The 16,778-nt window shown below is 37.8% G+C and overlaps 1 protein-coding gene and 1 pseudogene across 1 annotated transcript; both read left to right on the top strand.

The window, feature by feature from the left end:
- Nucleotides 1-1,174: 1,174 nt before the first annotated feature.
- On the top strand, nt 1,175-12,278 carry LOC115729943 (annotated as a pseudogene).
- Nucleotides 12,279-12,542: 264 nt separating this feature from the next.
- LOC115728224 lies at nt 12,543-13,040 on the top strand. The gene has a single exon (XM_030658563.2). The coding sequence runs from the start codon at nt 12,543-12,545 to the stop codon at nt 13,038-13,040; it is 498 nt and encodes a 165-aa protein (XP_030514423.1).
- The last annotated feature ends 3,738 nt before the right edge of the window (nt 13,041-16,778 follow it).

Below are 16,778 nucleotides of genomic sequence, written 5' to 3'. Positions count from 1 at the left end.
TTTAGTGGGCCAAGGCTAGTCAAGAGGGACAGCATAACTGCCCTCCCCAAGTTTTCTCGAACTTCTTGCCAGCCCTGGTGCCCCAGGTATATAGGTCATGAAACATGAGATTTGAAACACAATGCCATTTGTACCTCCAATTACTTGACAAAATTCTAGCCCTGATTGCCTCCTTAATCGGCAAGGGCAACAAGATTAGGTTCATGTAACTTGTTGTTCTGGTCCAGCTCTCGCATCATTCTCTTTCTCCTTTATGAGAATAGTGATAAAAGGAAACACATCATTTAAATGAAAAACTGTACCATCTAAGAATATACTTTGTTCTTACATTGACAAATTGCACTATCAAGGGACACATCATTAGTCATTTTTACTTAAATAGATTTCATTGACTTAATTAAAAAGTATCTTGAGATGCTTCCTCTCTATCAGATTTTCTAAAATTTAAACTTAACATGAAAAATCCAAAAATCAAAGCTTTATTATTTGAATTGTGTTTTACAGCAAAACTCTATCACGTGGCTTGTCACAGAGCAACCACAAAGATAAAACAAAGTGCCGAGGGACAAGCACATGAGCAACCGTTGGCTTTATTGTTCGAGCTAAAATTTCATACTTCCTATTACAATCAAATTCATGGTTGATTATCCTTTGTTCAAGATAGCATTTCCATTAAATTCGATTCTATTTATTTCGCTTCGTTAGACTGTAATTAGAATTTTATATTGACAATATCATTGTGCATTAAGTATAGTTGATTACGAAAGCCAACTTTCGCCGCAAAGTTTATTGGGATATCTCAAATTAAACGCAAACAAATTCAAGCATATTCTGCGGGCACCCAAAGAAAATATGAATTGGACATCATCTCCAGGATACAAGAAACACCTAGCTGTTGACATTTTAGTTCACCAACACGATTTATACTTTCCCTTTTTTTTTATTCAGCTTCTGCCAAACCTCAAGTCCCACACGAAATAAATTGACACTTCGAACATTTATAGGTTCTCCAAGAAGCTCCACGTGTTGCTGAACATTGCCCAGATACTTCGGATTCGATCACTCACTTCTCTTCTAAAGCAGAACACATTCGTCAAAATAACAACTATGCCGACTATAAACTAGGCAAGTCATCCCTAGTAAATCATGGCATGCGTCGTTTCACCTATTGTGGATGGCCTCAGAAGGTGCACTTCCTTGCGTCCGGCTTCATCGCGCCATCAGTGATCAGTCACACGAGCTTGAAGATGCACTACCTTGCGTCCGGGCCTTGGCGGCTCACTATTATTCTGTCTTCTTTGCTCCTTTTTCCGTTTGTCCCCCATCATTCCATCCTCCTTCTCCTCCCATCTCAATCCATCTCCATCCTCGTGAACTCGAGAGAGAGAGAGAGGTATTGAAGATAGGATTCGATTGTGCAAATCTTAAATTGATTGATTGATTCAGTCAATTTGTATTGATTTAATCAATCCACAAGATTAAATACTTAGTCCGCAAAATAGGATTTTATTTTTTTGTATATCGTTTCCTACGTTGTACATCTATGTGTATACAACACACACGCTTAGGCACATGTAACAAAAAATGAAGAAATACAATTTCAATCCTCCAAAAATTTCCTCGGCCATGGTTCGGTTCCTAGTTCTAATTTTCCAGAACCAGCGGGTATTGGTTCAATTTCCCGTTCTAGATGGGGAACCACCCATTCAAACCGAACCGGACCTATTTATGCTAACAAGCCTAAAATTTCACGACACCAACTTCGTTTGTGAACATGTCGAAGCCACCTAAATGTGATGTGAGCTTGCACCTTGAATTGCGTATCATTGATTGGTGAGTCTTTCATGAGCCATCATAGATATGATGGCCGCTTGCACGCTGGTATACTCTGGCTTGAGTTGGAAACAGATCACTTTGATCTGATGGAAGAGATAACTGGCTCGGCAGATCAACCGGGTTGGGAAGCAAGGAGCTCTTATCGTGGAGGCCCAAGCCCTCATGAAGAACTTCCAGTCTCTCAAGATAGGCCACTGCAGAAGAGAGTGTAATAGGGCGGCGAATTGGGTTGTGAAAGCCCACCGGAATAAAGCCTTACAAATGAACTGGATTAAATATCCCCCCGTCTATCATTTCGGAGTTGCCATGTTCCGAAGCTAGTACTTTGTTTTATCGTACTATTACTTAATGAAAGTTATGAATGAAATTCATTTTCAGACAAATTTCTTAAAATTAAGATAAATTCATTTTCAAATGAAAAGCAGCATAGGATGTCACATCTTTTTCTCTAAAATGTTAAAAATTTTCAACTTTCACATCTAAACTTCGTTTACACCCACTTCTCAGGCAAGCTCATGTCTTCTCTTAAAAAAAAAAATTAATATATTAAATAATTACTATTTACAAAATACTATCTCAATTATCCTATTTCATCAAGAGATGTGATATGGTTCAAGGTTAAACTTTTTTTTTTTTTTTTTTTTATTTTTTCGTTGAGAGGTAAATGATCAATTATCCTTTTATGAAAAAAATTGATGAATTAGGGATGTCTTAAGCTCATAAAAGATTAACAAAAACACACTTACCACAAACTATACCCGCATGGATTATTTATATAAATACAATTTTTCGAACAAAACATAAGTAATTGCTAATCAAGATAGGTTCATCCGAAAAAAAAAAATGATGAACATTATAGCATTGTTTTTTTTTTTTTTTTTTTTTTTAAATAAATTTATTTTTTTTTTTTTTTTTTTTTTTTTTAAATTAAAAAAATTTTTAAAATTAAAATAATTTAAATATATAAAAAATAAAAAAAAATTTTTTTTTTTTTTTTTTTTTTTTTTTTTTTTTTTTTTTTTTTTTTTTTTTTTTTTTTTTTTTTTTTTTTAAATGTTTTTTTTTTTTATTTTTTTTTTTTTTTAAATTTTTTTTTGTTTTTGATTAATTTAATTTTATAAAACCCTTTAAAAATCGAACTGAATTGGTATTCGATTCTCGCCGGGTCCATGAAACGAGCTCAGTGTTTCATAATTCTTATTTTGCATAACCAATTTCTAACGGGCGATTATTAATTTTAAGTTATGAACCATCGGTCCCGGAACCAATGAACCAATAACAGCTACCTACGACTCCTTTAATCTCCTCGCGGATTGCCCCGCCAAAATCGAGGCCGTAGCGTCCTACGCCTCCAATATCCTTCTCGGCTGCGCCTACGGATCCCTCCGCATCAACGGCCCCCCGCCGTCCGTCTGGTCTCCTCCGCCCGACTCCCGCCCGGAGCTCCAGAAGAAGCCTTACGTGCTGCAGCGGAATGTTGCCAGCTTCACGAAGCGACCGTTCCTGTCGATGGAGGTGTTGGCCTCGAGGGAGCTGCTCCTTACGTTGTCCGAGTCGATTGCGTTTCACAGGCTCCATAATTTGGAGACCGCGGCAGTCCTCGCGAAGGCGAGAGGTGCCAATGTGTGCTCTTGGGACGAGAAGAGAGGGTTCCTCTGCTTCGCCAGGCAAAACAGGGTCTTTGTTTTCCGGCACGATGGTAATTCCAACCTTATTTTCCACTTGTTATTATTCTTTAGTGAACCATGGCCGTCAGTAGAATGAGAATTTCGGTACTTATGATCGTTATACGGTTAACGTACTTGAAGCTCCAATAGTGGAGAAAGCGGTGCTGAGTTGCGTTCAATATTTATGTGACTAGATTGACTTCTTTGGAAAAGTTTTCCTCTTTATTTGTAGAGATCGATAAGTGACTTTGCTTTGTGGAATTCAGAGAAAGGATTCTGAAGCTTTGTGGAATTGCACCTGTGTATTCCTCCATTTTGGTGGTGATTTTGCTTTCATTATGATGTAGGGGGAATGGGCTTTGTGGAGGTGAAAGAGTTTGGGGTGCCTGATACTGTGGAGTCGATGTCGTGGAGCGGTGAGAACATATGCTTGGGAATCAGGAGAGAGTACATGATCATAAATGCTACAAATGGTGCATTGTCTGAGGTATTTCCTTGTGGGAGGGTTGCGCCGCCTCTGGTGGTGCCCCTTCCTTCTGGGGAACTCATCCTTGGGAAGGTATTTTGCTCTTTAGACCCTTATGATTCCCTTTGTCATCTCCTATTCTGAAGGCTTAGTTACATTTAGACCAAGAATGCTTCTGAAGATGGAGTTACAATGTGTACTGATTAAGAATTAGGACTGCAGGCTAGTCTTTTGATGGCTTAATGTGCAATCCTTCTTGTTCCAATTAGGAACTGGTCGTGGTTATTTTGTGTGGCTTGTCACCTATTCCACCAACAGAGTTTGACTTGAGTGGCCCTTTGTTGATGGCCCTATGTCCACTATAATGTTCAACATGAGTGGCAGTTTTTTTATGGCCAGGTCATGGTTATTGCATGTAATGTACCATGTTTGGGTGTGGAAATATTTAAGGAAATGTGGACACTATGTGCTGTGTGGCAAGTACAAATCAGTATGCTTCTTCTTGTGGTTTGAATGCATTGTCCTGCTGAAATACTGACTTTTTGAGACTATTAAGGTGTACTTCTTGATGTCAATATATTCTGTTGAGGTGTCATCCAAGTTATGAAGGCCCTCAACAACGACAATTCTAGTAACAACTATTTACTATTCAAGTCTAGTTCCCCTAAGTGGGTAGGCTTAAGAAATTGTTTGATGCCATTATGCTCTATTACATCTCAGGTCCTCTATTAGATCAAATAGTCAAGACATTTCTTTTCAAATTTTATTGTCTCCTCTAGGTCCTTTATGTTTTCCCCTCCGCCTTCCATCCTATATCACATGTTCCCACCGGAGCAATTTTGTGGCCATTATATTTGTACCACTTTTCCAAAAAATCCACCTCAAAAGCAAAGGCCCTCAATTATAAGTATTTCCTCAAGTGGTTGAGGCCTGATAAAGCCTTTTTTTAGATTCCATCATAGCTTTTATACGAACATGTTAAGAAGTCTATGATATCCTAAGATCATTTTTTCCCTATGAGTCAACTGTTACAGCAGAACTGAAGTCAGATATTGTGAGAAGCGCTTACCCTGCAATTGGACATGGGAGGCCATATGGTTCTGCAAAGGCAATGATTCAGACATTTGCTTAGTGTCATACAGAAGCTAATAATATTAGCAGAGAACATTTTTGCATTAAAAGAAGAATCTTTGCAATGGGGCTTGGCTCCAAGATTTAGCTTGAAGAACAAACATGAGTATAGTCATGTATCTAAAACAGAGGATTTTTTTTCTCCATTATGCAGGAACTTAGAACTCAGCAGAAGCTGCAAAAAAAAAAAAATGAGGAAAATGTGAATTCTGTTGGTGAACTAAATTGTCAACGTCTAGGTGTTTCTTGTATCCTGAAGATAAAATCCAATTCATATTTTCTTTTGGTGCCTGCAGAGTATGCTTGAATTTGTTTGCCATTCTGTGTGATGCATTTAACTTGAGATTCCCAATCAACTTTGTGGCCAAGTTGGTTTCTGTAATAAAGACTAATCCTTCTCTGGATTATATGGTGGTATTTTCATATGCTTCAATGAGTTTCTGCCATATTTAGGATAATATTTGAGTTTTTGTGGACCAAATTGGGATGCTATTGCCAGAAGGTAGGATATGTTGATCGGAGGCTCCTCAAGAAGTTGTCATTCAGAAGACATATGCAGCAAGTTTATTACCAAAATATGTTGAGGTAGGCTGATAAGTGTCTTACCAGTTTATTTCTCTGTTCATCGTTTTTGCATGCTAAGCTTCTTGCTGTAACATTCTTCATGTTGGTGTACTTCAGATTTGCTCTCTTCGAATCCCATATCCATTGATTCACTCTGTTGTTCTCTGCAATGTTCGCCATCTTGCCCAAAGTAGGAGTGCAATAGTTGTTGCCCAAGATAATTCCGTATATGGGTTCTTTCCTGTTCCTACCGGTACCCAGGTACTCATGGGGCATGTCAATTTATTATGTGCATTCTTATGTATTTTCCTTTTGTTATTCTTTTTCTTGATTTATGTGCTTAATGCAGCTTGTGCAATTAATGGGAACTGGCAATTTTGAGGAAGCCTTTGCATTGTGCAAGATGCTTCCACCAGAAGATTCAAACCTTTGAGCTGGAAAAGAGAGGTTAATTCATATACTGTAGATTTCCTTGAAAATCTGTAACCATGATAATAATGAAGTAACTTATTGGCCTTAGTATGAAATTTCCATGGAAGGAGAGACAGGTCCGTAATTCAGCTCTGTGAATGAGGTTCTATGTTACTGGATTAAGTAAATTACCTCAATGGGTCTCCATGTATCTTGTGGACATTATTGCTTCAGAACTTTGTCCAAAAGCGAAATCTTATTGTTGAAGTGTTTTGCATCGCTGCATTGACTATCTCCTTACAGTAAATTGCTCCTCACACCACTGATCTTCCTGAACCTGTTACAGATATGCAAACTACCTTTTTCAAAATGGATGCTATGAGGTGGCAGTGGACCAGTTCTTGGCTTCTGAAGTGGATATAACTTATGTGCTTTCTCTATATCCGTCAATAATTCTTCTTAGACCAGATTTGGCTCCTGAGCCAGAGAAAAAATTGACGTACACTTCTTGGGACACTTCATACTTATCTAGAGGTTCCTCTGGTGTGTCAGATGATATGGAATCGTCCCCCCACCACATTCACAGGAATTCGACGAGTATTCAGCACTTGAGTCCAAAAAAATTGAGCCGTAAGCTCTTGTCAAATTTTTGCAGAATAAGAGACGCAATATAATTGAGAAGGCCAAAACTGAGGGCACAGAAGAGGTGGTTTCAGATGCTATTGGTGATAGTATCCCCTCATATGATGTCAGTTTAAAAGGACTAACATGGTACTGGCATTACCTGAAAGTCCTCATATATTAACTAAAATCTGACGATACATGAATTGAAAGAAAGAATGGATCTTGTAGGATTCCCAAGAAATTCTTCGATTTCTTCCGGAAGCAGATGATTTTTTATAAATTTTGTAGCGGCATATACGTTCCCCCCACATCGATAGAAGTAGATAAACGTGGGGTGTTAAATAACCAGCCCTTTGAATAAGCGAGGCTTTCCTAATAGAAAGAGTTGCATGCGAGAGAGATCCCAATTCCGTGTGGAAGGGGAGATTACTTGAGACCCGAAGGGAATGAAATAGAATACCTTTACCGAAAGAAGGGCGGTCCTGATTCCGGGACGGAGCCCTATGACGCGAGAGTGTAGATTCTTGAACTCAAGAAGCGAGACCCTAAAAAAGTTCAAGAAGCTATGAACTCAGAAAGGAAAGATGGAAACACCGGAGTTGGCTGAAAAAGATGGACGGTCAGGATTGCGAAAAATTAATTACATCCGAGCATTTTTGCGGCCAAATCCATTTTGAATTTGATAAATGCATTGCTTGTGAAGTATGTGTTCATGTATGTCCTATAGATCTACCTGTTGTTCAGAGGTTTTCCCTAACTTTGTCCGTGTCAACAAACAATTCGAAATGCCTCGACTTTTTTAGAACATGTCCGAGTCAAATAGCAATGATTCGAAGCACTTCTTTTTATTTTTACACTATCAGCCATAACTACGGGACAAATGAATATAATTTTGATGTTAACTCTATGCCTAAATCGTTTTAAGAAATATTTGAAAATTGGTACATTTTTTGAACCCCATAAAGGAGGGAAACTGGGATTACCCATGTTTATGGTTATTGTAAGCAAGGGCATCTCATAGCACGCTGTTCAATTTTTACTTACCAGCTATGACAAATTAAAAGAAATTATGTTCCTCTAGAATTGAGGTTATAGTTCATTGTCCAGTGCGTAATTTTCTTCAAATCAGGTACCTGTAGAAACATGGCTAAAAGATCTGATATTCGAAATGATTGACCGTGTTGTGCTACTAGTGACAATTTCTTTTGATAAATTCTATCACTACTCTTTCGCGTTATTTTCTAGGTGATCGAGTGCAATCCAATCTAATGCATAGATGCTTGAAGTTGAGTGCACTAATATTACTGCAAGCGTGCTTCTGAACTTTTTCTGTGCTTAAGTTGGTATTGATTATGGATATAATGCTTTTTGTTGGGTCCATAACTTGTCAAGTTGGATATGTCGGTTTAATTATTTAAGGTGCACTGGGTACCTACTGTCATGCAGTGTAATGCAATGCATGTCGAAACGCAATGACCGAGAGTTTACAGTTCAGACATTCTTGTTCATGTGTCAACATCATTGTGCTTGACCAGACACATTGCAATATACAGGCGATGGCATGGATATGACAAACTAATTGAACTAAGGCTGTGTTATTTTGTGTCAATGGATTTTGTGTCATTGTAGTCTAATGTCTAGTTTTGCTTTTGTTCCTCAGAGACGTGCCACCATCGCCATTGGTTCCGTTGAGAGGGACATGGCCGACTAAATTGGACAGAGCACTACTCCAAGCATTGCTTCTCACTGGACAGTCTCCAGCTGCTGTTGAATTACTGAAAGGCCTTAACTATTTGTGATGTGAAAATATGTGAGGAGATTCTTCAGAACAGTAGTCATTGTAACTTAGCTTTCCTTAGAACCACAACTATCCAAAAAAGGGTAAACTAATTCAACCATGCATTGTTTTCTTAACTGAATTTGCTCTTGAGTTTGCAAGCTTCTCCATCACAAAAAAAACTATTAGATGTTTTGGGAATGATCATTTTAAAAAAACAAAAAAAAGGGGGGAGAAAGAAAAAGGAAACCCCAACCCCCCCCCCGGTGGTGAATCTCATGGTCAATCGGGGGGAAAGCCACCAGAGGGTTGTCAGCTAATTCTTCGCTGCAGCTTGTTCTGCGACAGGAGATGATTTTAGTGCAGCTATCTCTTAACTTTTGAACTCCATAATTTTGAAGAAAATTAATGCCACAGATCAGGCCCATTTGTTGTTGTAATGTCACATACAAGTGACTGACAAACAAGTTACCCAAGTGCTGCCCTCTTTCACAAGCCTTAGCAAATCAACATTCATTGAACGTGGCGGCTTGCATTTCTTTAATCAGCTATGGACAGATCTCTATTTCAGAGTATTGGGCACGGCGGATGTTTCTTGCTTCACTTTCCTGTAGTTTAGGTACCAGGATCTTCAGTAAATAATAGAAGCATTAGTGCTTCTTGCTTATGGCAGTGTTGTCATGAAATGACAGATGATGGTTATTATGAAAGTTTAACTTTTGAGGCAAAGACCGGATAGATGAGGGGTTATTGTGATTGCGATTGTGATTGTGATTGTGATTGTGATTGGTGATAAAAAGATAAATCCGTGGAGGAAACGCTCTAATCAATTCGGGTAGTCCAGCTAATACTAAGGAAAAAAGCACAGTAATCAGCTAATTCTATAAAATGCTCTTCAACCTTAGAAATGTTGGTACAACTTTCTGCTCTGTGATTAAAGAACCGAAACATTCACAAAACGGTGGTTTCAAGTGACAAATTTCTTGGCGACACTGTTGCCAGCCCAGTGCTCCCGTAAGGGTCGGTTCTGCCATTGAAATTAGCTGAGGAAGATGACAATGTGAACCCATGGGGCGCCACGATTTGCTGTCAAATGTAATGCAATTTTTTCATCTTTTGCTTGCTTGTAAAAATTCCAATACAGATCAGAGGATTGTTTGTTTCCGGCGTCTGGACTTGGTACATGGGATTGGATTTACAGTAATCGGTGATGGTCTATGCTGGTTAAGGGCACCGGAAGATGCTTTTCATTGGCGACCGGATGAGTTTACCTTCCCTTCGAAGCTTAATTGCATAAGACAGCTCCAGGCGGAGATTAGGCCAACATCAGAAAACTCATTACATGAAAGCTCTAGTTGGACCTTGACAATTCCTCACATGATTCATGTAGACATGGAAACATAAATGTTGATGAGCCAGCAAAAGTCAAAAAAGTGAACAGATTCCATTCTCTACGAGTGTGAACTGAACTTACAGAATTTGGGTGAAGGAAAAGGATGAGGAAGCAGCCCAAATCATCCATTGAAGAACTCCCCCATCATGTTCGTCTTGAATAGACTCCCATCTAACTTAAGGAGGAAAACGGCATCATGAGGATAGATACACTCACGGCAAAGACTTGCCAAAATCTTCGCACACACGCTGGCGGCTTGAAAGACGAAGTAAACATAATCATCTTCTTACCTCCGTCCCTCGGGACCAATAAGGGGAGTGCAGAAATATTCACATGTTGACCGTCGACTATACCTTTCGGCCTGATCTTAGGCCCTAACTCACCCTCTGTGGACGTAGATTATGAAGTATTTTGATGTTATTGGTACAAATACTCGGATACTTGTAGCTCAACAACAGCAGAGTACGAGGATGCACAGCTCTAATAAAGTGCTTTATAAAGCAACATCGGAGGACTTTTTACCAGAATTTGTCGTCGAAGGCACATAAGTAATTATTTTTTTCGAATATAGCACTTAAGTAATCCAGCGAAAAGTTTTAGCATCGTTGTCATATGAAATTTATAACACTTCTAGTGTCTTTTCTCCTCCATATGTACATTTCATTTATTTTTATTTTCTTCTTTTGATCCACTCGTTTAAAATAAAGCATACACATTTGAAACAATTTGCTTAGAAGAAAATTAAATGGAAATTGAAATAATTTTGCATAAACCCGCCTAATTGAAGTTGAGGTTTTTTTTTTTTTTTTTTGGTCAAAATTTTCAAGTTGAGTTTGTTTTGGTCAGACAAGTTGAGTTTGAAAACATATAAGATTGATAATTTTGTTAAATGATTTAGTTTCTTAATTCGATCAAGTAAACTTTACTATGAATAACTTGAATGATACAGTATACTTAATTTGGGAAAGCTATTGCTTTTTTTTTTTTTTTTTGTGATTCTATCATATCCTATCTTATTTTACTATACAAACCACACTATGCGCTCTATTTGCTGCAAGTTGCAAAACCCTACTCCTTCTCACGTTTCCCTACCCCACTCTCCCAAAGGTGAGGATTCGAACCCCTCACCTCCTTCTTTCCAAATTTGCTTATTGGAAACAACATATTTGCCTTTCACTTAATTATGTTTCCTTTTCAGAAATAGTCTTATGTTAATCAAATCATTTAATAGAATCCATTTAAAAGAAAATAATAGCGAAAATCATGTTTTGTAAAGTCCACTTATTTGAAATCAATTTGTTAAAAACAAATAAGAGAGGAGTTCATAAACTTTAATCTATATCGCAAAATTTAAATAATGGATAGGGAGATGTGGTCTCAAATTTTAAATTAGCCATTTAAAAATTGAACGAAGCTATCATTTAAAGAATACGATACTGAATAAGAAAATTCACATACTTTAAACGAGAATAAATAGAATTTATGGAGAAGCTAATAGCATCCCCTTAAGGAAATCCAATTCCTTTTCGAGTCGCCTAATTGGTTTTCTTTGGATATAGAAGTGTTTTATCAATACAGGTGGCATCGGATTTTGGGATCACTAGATTTTTCTTGCATGAAAATGGGTCAATTTCAGTCGGAGCATTTTCGACCAAACTCAATCTCGACCCGACCCACCCATTTGACGGATCTAATTATGACCCATCTCAAGGACATCTCTTTGCTGTGAACGATGCGATGTCGGACTCGACAGATCCGCAAACCAAACATTCCGAGTCATGGTGTGAATCCCATATAATAATCTCCAGGGAGGTAACTAAAGTCAGATCGTATGTCTCGTCATTTCCTTCTAGCGAAAAAGAATAATCCGCAAGAAACAGTCAAGAGCCCAACCGCCATTGAGTAGTTGATCCTGTACTGCCCTCCAACCACCATCGAATTTCGTTATCAGAGAAAGAGATAGCAGCAAACAAACAAAGAATCATTCTCAAGAGGAACTCAGATAACCTAGTCGCTTGTTACCTAAGAACGGAGAATCATTCTAAAAAAATTCTGACGGGCGTATTCAACTGAAACTCCTCCCAGGGAAAATGACGTTATCACGGATCGATTAAACTATCGCAGCCTTGGTTTAGAAGCGGCGGATCCTAATTTGAATCGTCATCTTTTCCTGGTCTTGCCAACCACCGTGTAGATGAAGTCTTGCTCGATGCACTTGAACGAAATCGCAATGTGATTTGCATTTATCAATTATTTGCAGAACCGAAAGTCCGAATGTCTTAAGGCTTATTATACTATTGTTCTTTCACAGGTTGTACTCTTCTCTTATATTTGTTGAGGGAAAGAGAAGTGTTTGACATGGAATCTGAGACCCATTACACATTGGTGAAAAGATTGAAGTATGAATAGATCAAAACCCTTGACCGCGTTATCTCATCTTTTTGCCTTGCTGTTTTGATTCGTTTTGACAAAGTCCACACGTAAATTCAGAGTCCCAGTCTCCTAAGATGATTATCAAGATCATATAAATCCCTTCTGATCACTCGTGAGACCCAAACCCAACCTCACTCCAAGTTTTTCATCCACATCTGAAGCATTTCATCACTGCATTTGATTGCTGAAGAAGGAAGAAAGCAGGAAGAACTTGAAGCGGCGTGAACTGTCATTTGCGAAATGGCCAACAATACCAAGAAGGTAGGCAGCAAGAAGAACAAGCTCATCACCTGCATTAAGGCCCCCATAAGAATCTTCATGAAGGCCAAGAACTTCTACGTGAGCAGCATGGTGCAGTGCTCAGGGCGCATCGGCTACGGCGGCTTCACGAAGGGCCCAGGCAGGCCAATTAACGATGGGCTGCTGAAGAACTTGAGCATCAGCTCGTCGAGATCGAGCTTTGTCACCGAGGAGGACATGAGAGAACTAATAAGGGATGCGTCTACCAGAGGCCACCTGAACGGCCAAATTCAGATGGATCTTGTCCTTCAGAGGCACCCTAAGACTAACGGGATCTCAACAGCGGCGGCAATGGGTTACGTGCCTAGGAGTTTCTCGACAGTCATCGGGAGGATCGATGAGGACAAGCCGTGTGAATTTGAAGACAATGACATCAGGATCGACACCATTGTGCGTCCAAGAAGCAGAAGCCATGCAGTTTCATGGAGAAGAGCTTGATTTTGAGCCACAGAGAATTATGGAGATCAATTGCTTTTCTTCCTTCTTCTATTCTGGGTTGCATTTGTTCAGCAGAATCATTCTTTCATTCAATTATTCCTTGGGTCTTTTCTTCATTATGAACACGACAATTGACAATAACGCTGGGCATGTCAGGACCGATCTACCAACAAGTTAATGTGCTAATCGAACATTTAGAAGAACCACTTACAGTCAGCTACAGCATTTTAGTTCATCAATTTCATAGACAATCTTGATATGTCTAAGATTACTTTTGATATATGATTTACTGGGATAAGTGTCCGAAAAGTTCTAAACTTATTGTACGGCGGTCAATTCAATACTAAAATTTTCAATGGTGCCAATGTATTCCTAAACCTTTTGTTGATTTGCCAATTTAGTCCTAAATTTTTCAATTGTGTCAATTTAGTCCTAAACCTTTTGACGATTTGTCAATTTAATTATAAATCTTTTGATAATTTGTTAATGTAGTTCTTTCTACGAATATAAGTTTAGGATTAAATTAGCAAAATTTTAAAAAGTTTAGGACTAAATTGACACAATTGAAAGTTTTCAAATCGCCAAAAGGTTTAGGAATAAACTGATATAATTAAAAAGTTTATGATTAAATGGACTATAGTACAATAGATTTAGGACATTTTAGACAATTTTTCCCCGCCTTTGTCTCTCATTATTAATTTTGGAAGGTCGATTGTGGTCTCTACTTTTCCCAAACTGGCCATCCGTGGCAATCGGCTAAGTAATCCTACTGCTGGCTATATTATAAGTTACAATCTATTGTTTGGAAAGGAAGATAGTAGTAGCAACCATGACTTTGAAAAACTGCAAAGCTGGACATGGTTGGTCATTTCTTATTTTTCTTGAATCCTTTTCTTGCTATGCTTTTTTTAGGAGAGTTCTTGTACTGGTGCCAACTATTTGAACCTGAGACAAGATCAGATCATCAGCTTTCGAATGACAAAGTCAAAGGAAGTTTTGGGGGCAGAACTCTTAATTACATCTTATTAGATCGATATATTTGTAATTTGTAATTTAATATAGTGTATTTCGATATATTTGTAATTTGTAATTTAATATAGTGTATCTCGTTATTTGGTCAGAGTCAATCATGTGCACAACTCGTACTCCGTCTAGGTTTATATTAAATATTTATGAATATATATGAATTGGTGATTTAATTCTTTTGCACCCTTTGCCTGTATATTCCTCTCCAATATCTCATTTTCTTTAGATAAACTCTTTAGTAGAAGAGGATCGGTCAACCAACATTCATCGAATTCAAAAAAGATATCAATGAACTTCTATGAAATGGTTTCACGGGATTTCTTGAACGAGCTATGAATTGTCAATTGGAGCTATGATTTCGTGCCTTCGCTCAATATTATAAGTTTTATTTAACATGCACAAAATCCAGTATTCAAATGTTCTCTTTCAATTTATGAAAATCTCTTTTCGTCTAGTTATATGTTATGATGTTCTAAAGGTCCATTTGCGCGTGAGATTTGTAACAACTAATAGGTGCACAATGCAAATGAGGATTATCAACCGCAACCAAATGTAATCAAGGATTCAAATCTTTAAAGTTGTAACTGTGTTGTAAGTTACTCGTTTGATGATACATTACAACCCACAACCTCAGAAGAAAATATATCTGACTCACTAACAGTAAATGTTCATAACATGAAATAGCGTAAGTCTAAAATAACACCGTGTTATAACTGAAGTTTTATGAAGGGCTAAGTCTATCTTCAAAATCCAAATGAGCTTAATGCAGGTAGAATTACCCAATCAGTAGTCCTAAACTAATTGTACGGATGTCAATTCAATTATAAAATTTTTAATTTTGTTAATTTAGTTATAAATCTTTTTTATGAAATTCTAATGTAGTCTTTACGGCTAGTTTTTATCGGAAATGGCTAACGTAGTGGTCCAATTATTGCTGGTCATCATACATGGCACGTCCCGACGTCAACCATTTAAAGCGAAAATTAATTGGAATGACTACATTTGAATTCTATGCAAAGATTTAAGACGAAATTGGCAAAATTGCAAAGTTTTGAACTGAACCAATATCCGTACACTAAGTTTAGGATTAATTGGATAATTTTCCATGCTTGATGTATAATGATTGGTCATTTCAGCCACCATCTCAAACTCCTCAAGCTATTCGTGCATTCACATATCTCATAAACAAATATACCTTTAGTAAGGTTTTGATCCACTAGAAGCCCAATAACATCAAATAGAACCCAAAGGTTGTGAATTCACATCTTGAAATCTCACCTTGTGTTCAGAGTCACTCCCGCCCTATACATGTCGATCCCGACGATCATGACCAAACAGTGACGCTTGTAACAAAATTCAATATGGCTCTAGTGTAAACGTTATGAACAGTATACAAACCGATAATCGCACTAAAATGAAATTATAACAATACAATACAATAACAATACAATAACAGAAATGAATCGAAATGGAATTGCAATAACAATATTGAAAAGAAATGGAATCGATACAAATAATACCAAGGCCTGTGCATTTAGAAAAAGAGAGAAGTTTTGCTTAAAATAGAATGGGACATCTCCCTCTAGGGTAAGTGGGCGTTTCGAAAAAAGTTTTCAGGGTGAATACCATGAAAAACCTAAGTAATGACAAATTTACCCCAAACTATTTTTACCACAAAACCCCAAATAATAACAAATTACCCCAAACTATTTTTACCACAAAACCAAGTATATTTACAAATTACCCTAAACTAATTATTTACCACAAATACTCTAAGGTACACATGTACAAATTCACCCCCATTAAATCGTCACTTTGTTTTGGCTTTTGGTCCGCTACGATATGGGAGGACACAACCCTTGGTGCTCCACCCATCCGTGCGCTATGGATGGTGTCATCGTAAAGGTTCACCTTTTGACATAAATAGGTAACCCTTAGGCAACCAACGGCGAAGATCCGACCATGGAACAAACCTGGTAACAATGATACGAAAGCAAGTCTTCGATCTTACAAAAAATTCAAAGATGTCAAATGCTAAAGAGAATAGAAAAAGAGAGGTTAAAACATTTGGTATCCCATCAACTTTCACATGTCACTAAATCAACAATTTGATAGTTAAATAATAAAATTAACGGAATGGGAAGCTATTTGTCCCGGTGTACTATTTAGGTTTTTGTGGTCAAAAAATAATTAAATCAAAGTGCCGGCTGGGTTTTCCAGGTATTAACCCTAATATTAATTTGACGCTATTAACGCGACTCAATCAAGATTAAATCTGCCGTTATAATATTAGTTTTGTAATAGCAATGCCATTAATCTGCCATTACTCAATTGATTCAGTAGTTGTTAAAAAAAAAACTTGTAATAGTTTGAGTTGGAAAAATAAATCAGAAGGCAAAATTGGGCTTTTCGCGAGGCCTACCTTTCGATCCTACATTTGTGTATGCGGGTCGTGCACTAGCACTCAAGTTTCAGCTCGTTGGACCCGAGATTTGCACCCCCTGTGCCTGCGCGCGAGGTATAGTTCTTGTACTATGATAGTTATCACTCCAAAGGAGGGTAACTATCTATAAAGCATTCTAAAGCCTTCTTCCTTTTCAATGTAAGATTAGTGTCTTCTACTTTCCCACTTCCAACTCAAGGGTGTTCTTTGAACATCAATTTCTCATTCATACACCGTTCAATTTATCCCATATTTCGAACAATCCCCAC

This window comes from Rhodamnia argentea, chromosome 1, assembly GCF_020921035.1.
Source record: "Rhodamnia argentea isolate NSW1041297 chromosome 1, ASM2092103v1, whole genome shotgun sequence".
Taxonomy (NCBI): Eukaryota; Viridiplantae; Streptophyta; class Magnoliopsida; order Myrtales; family Myrtaceae; genus Rhodamnia; species Rhodamnia argentea.
Note: the sequence above shows the minus strand (reverse complement) of the source record. Positions and strands in the feature narration are given on the sequence as shown.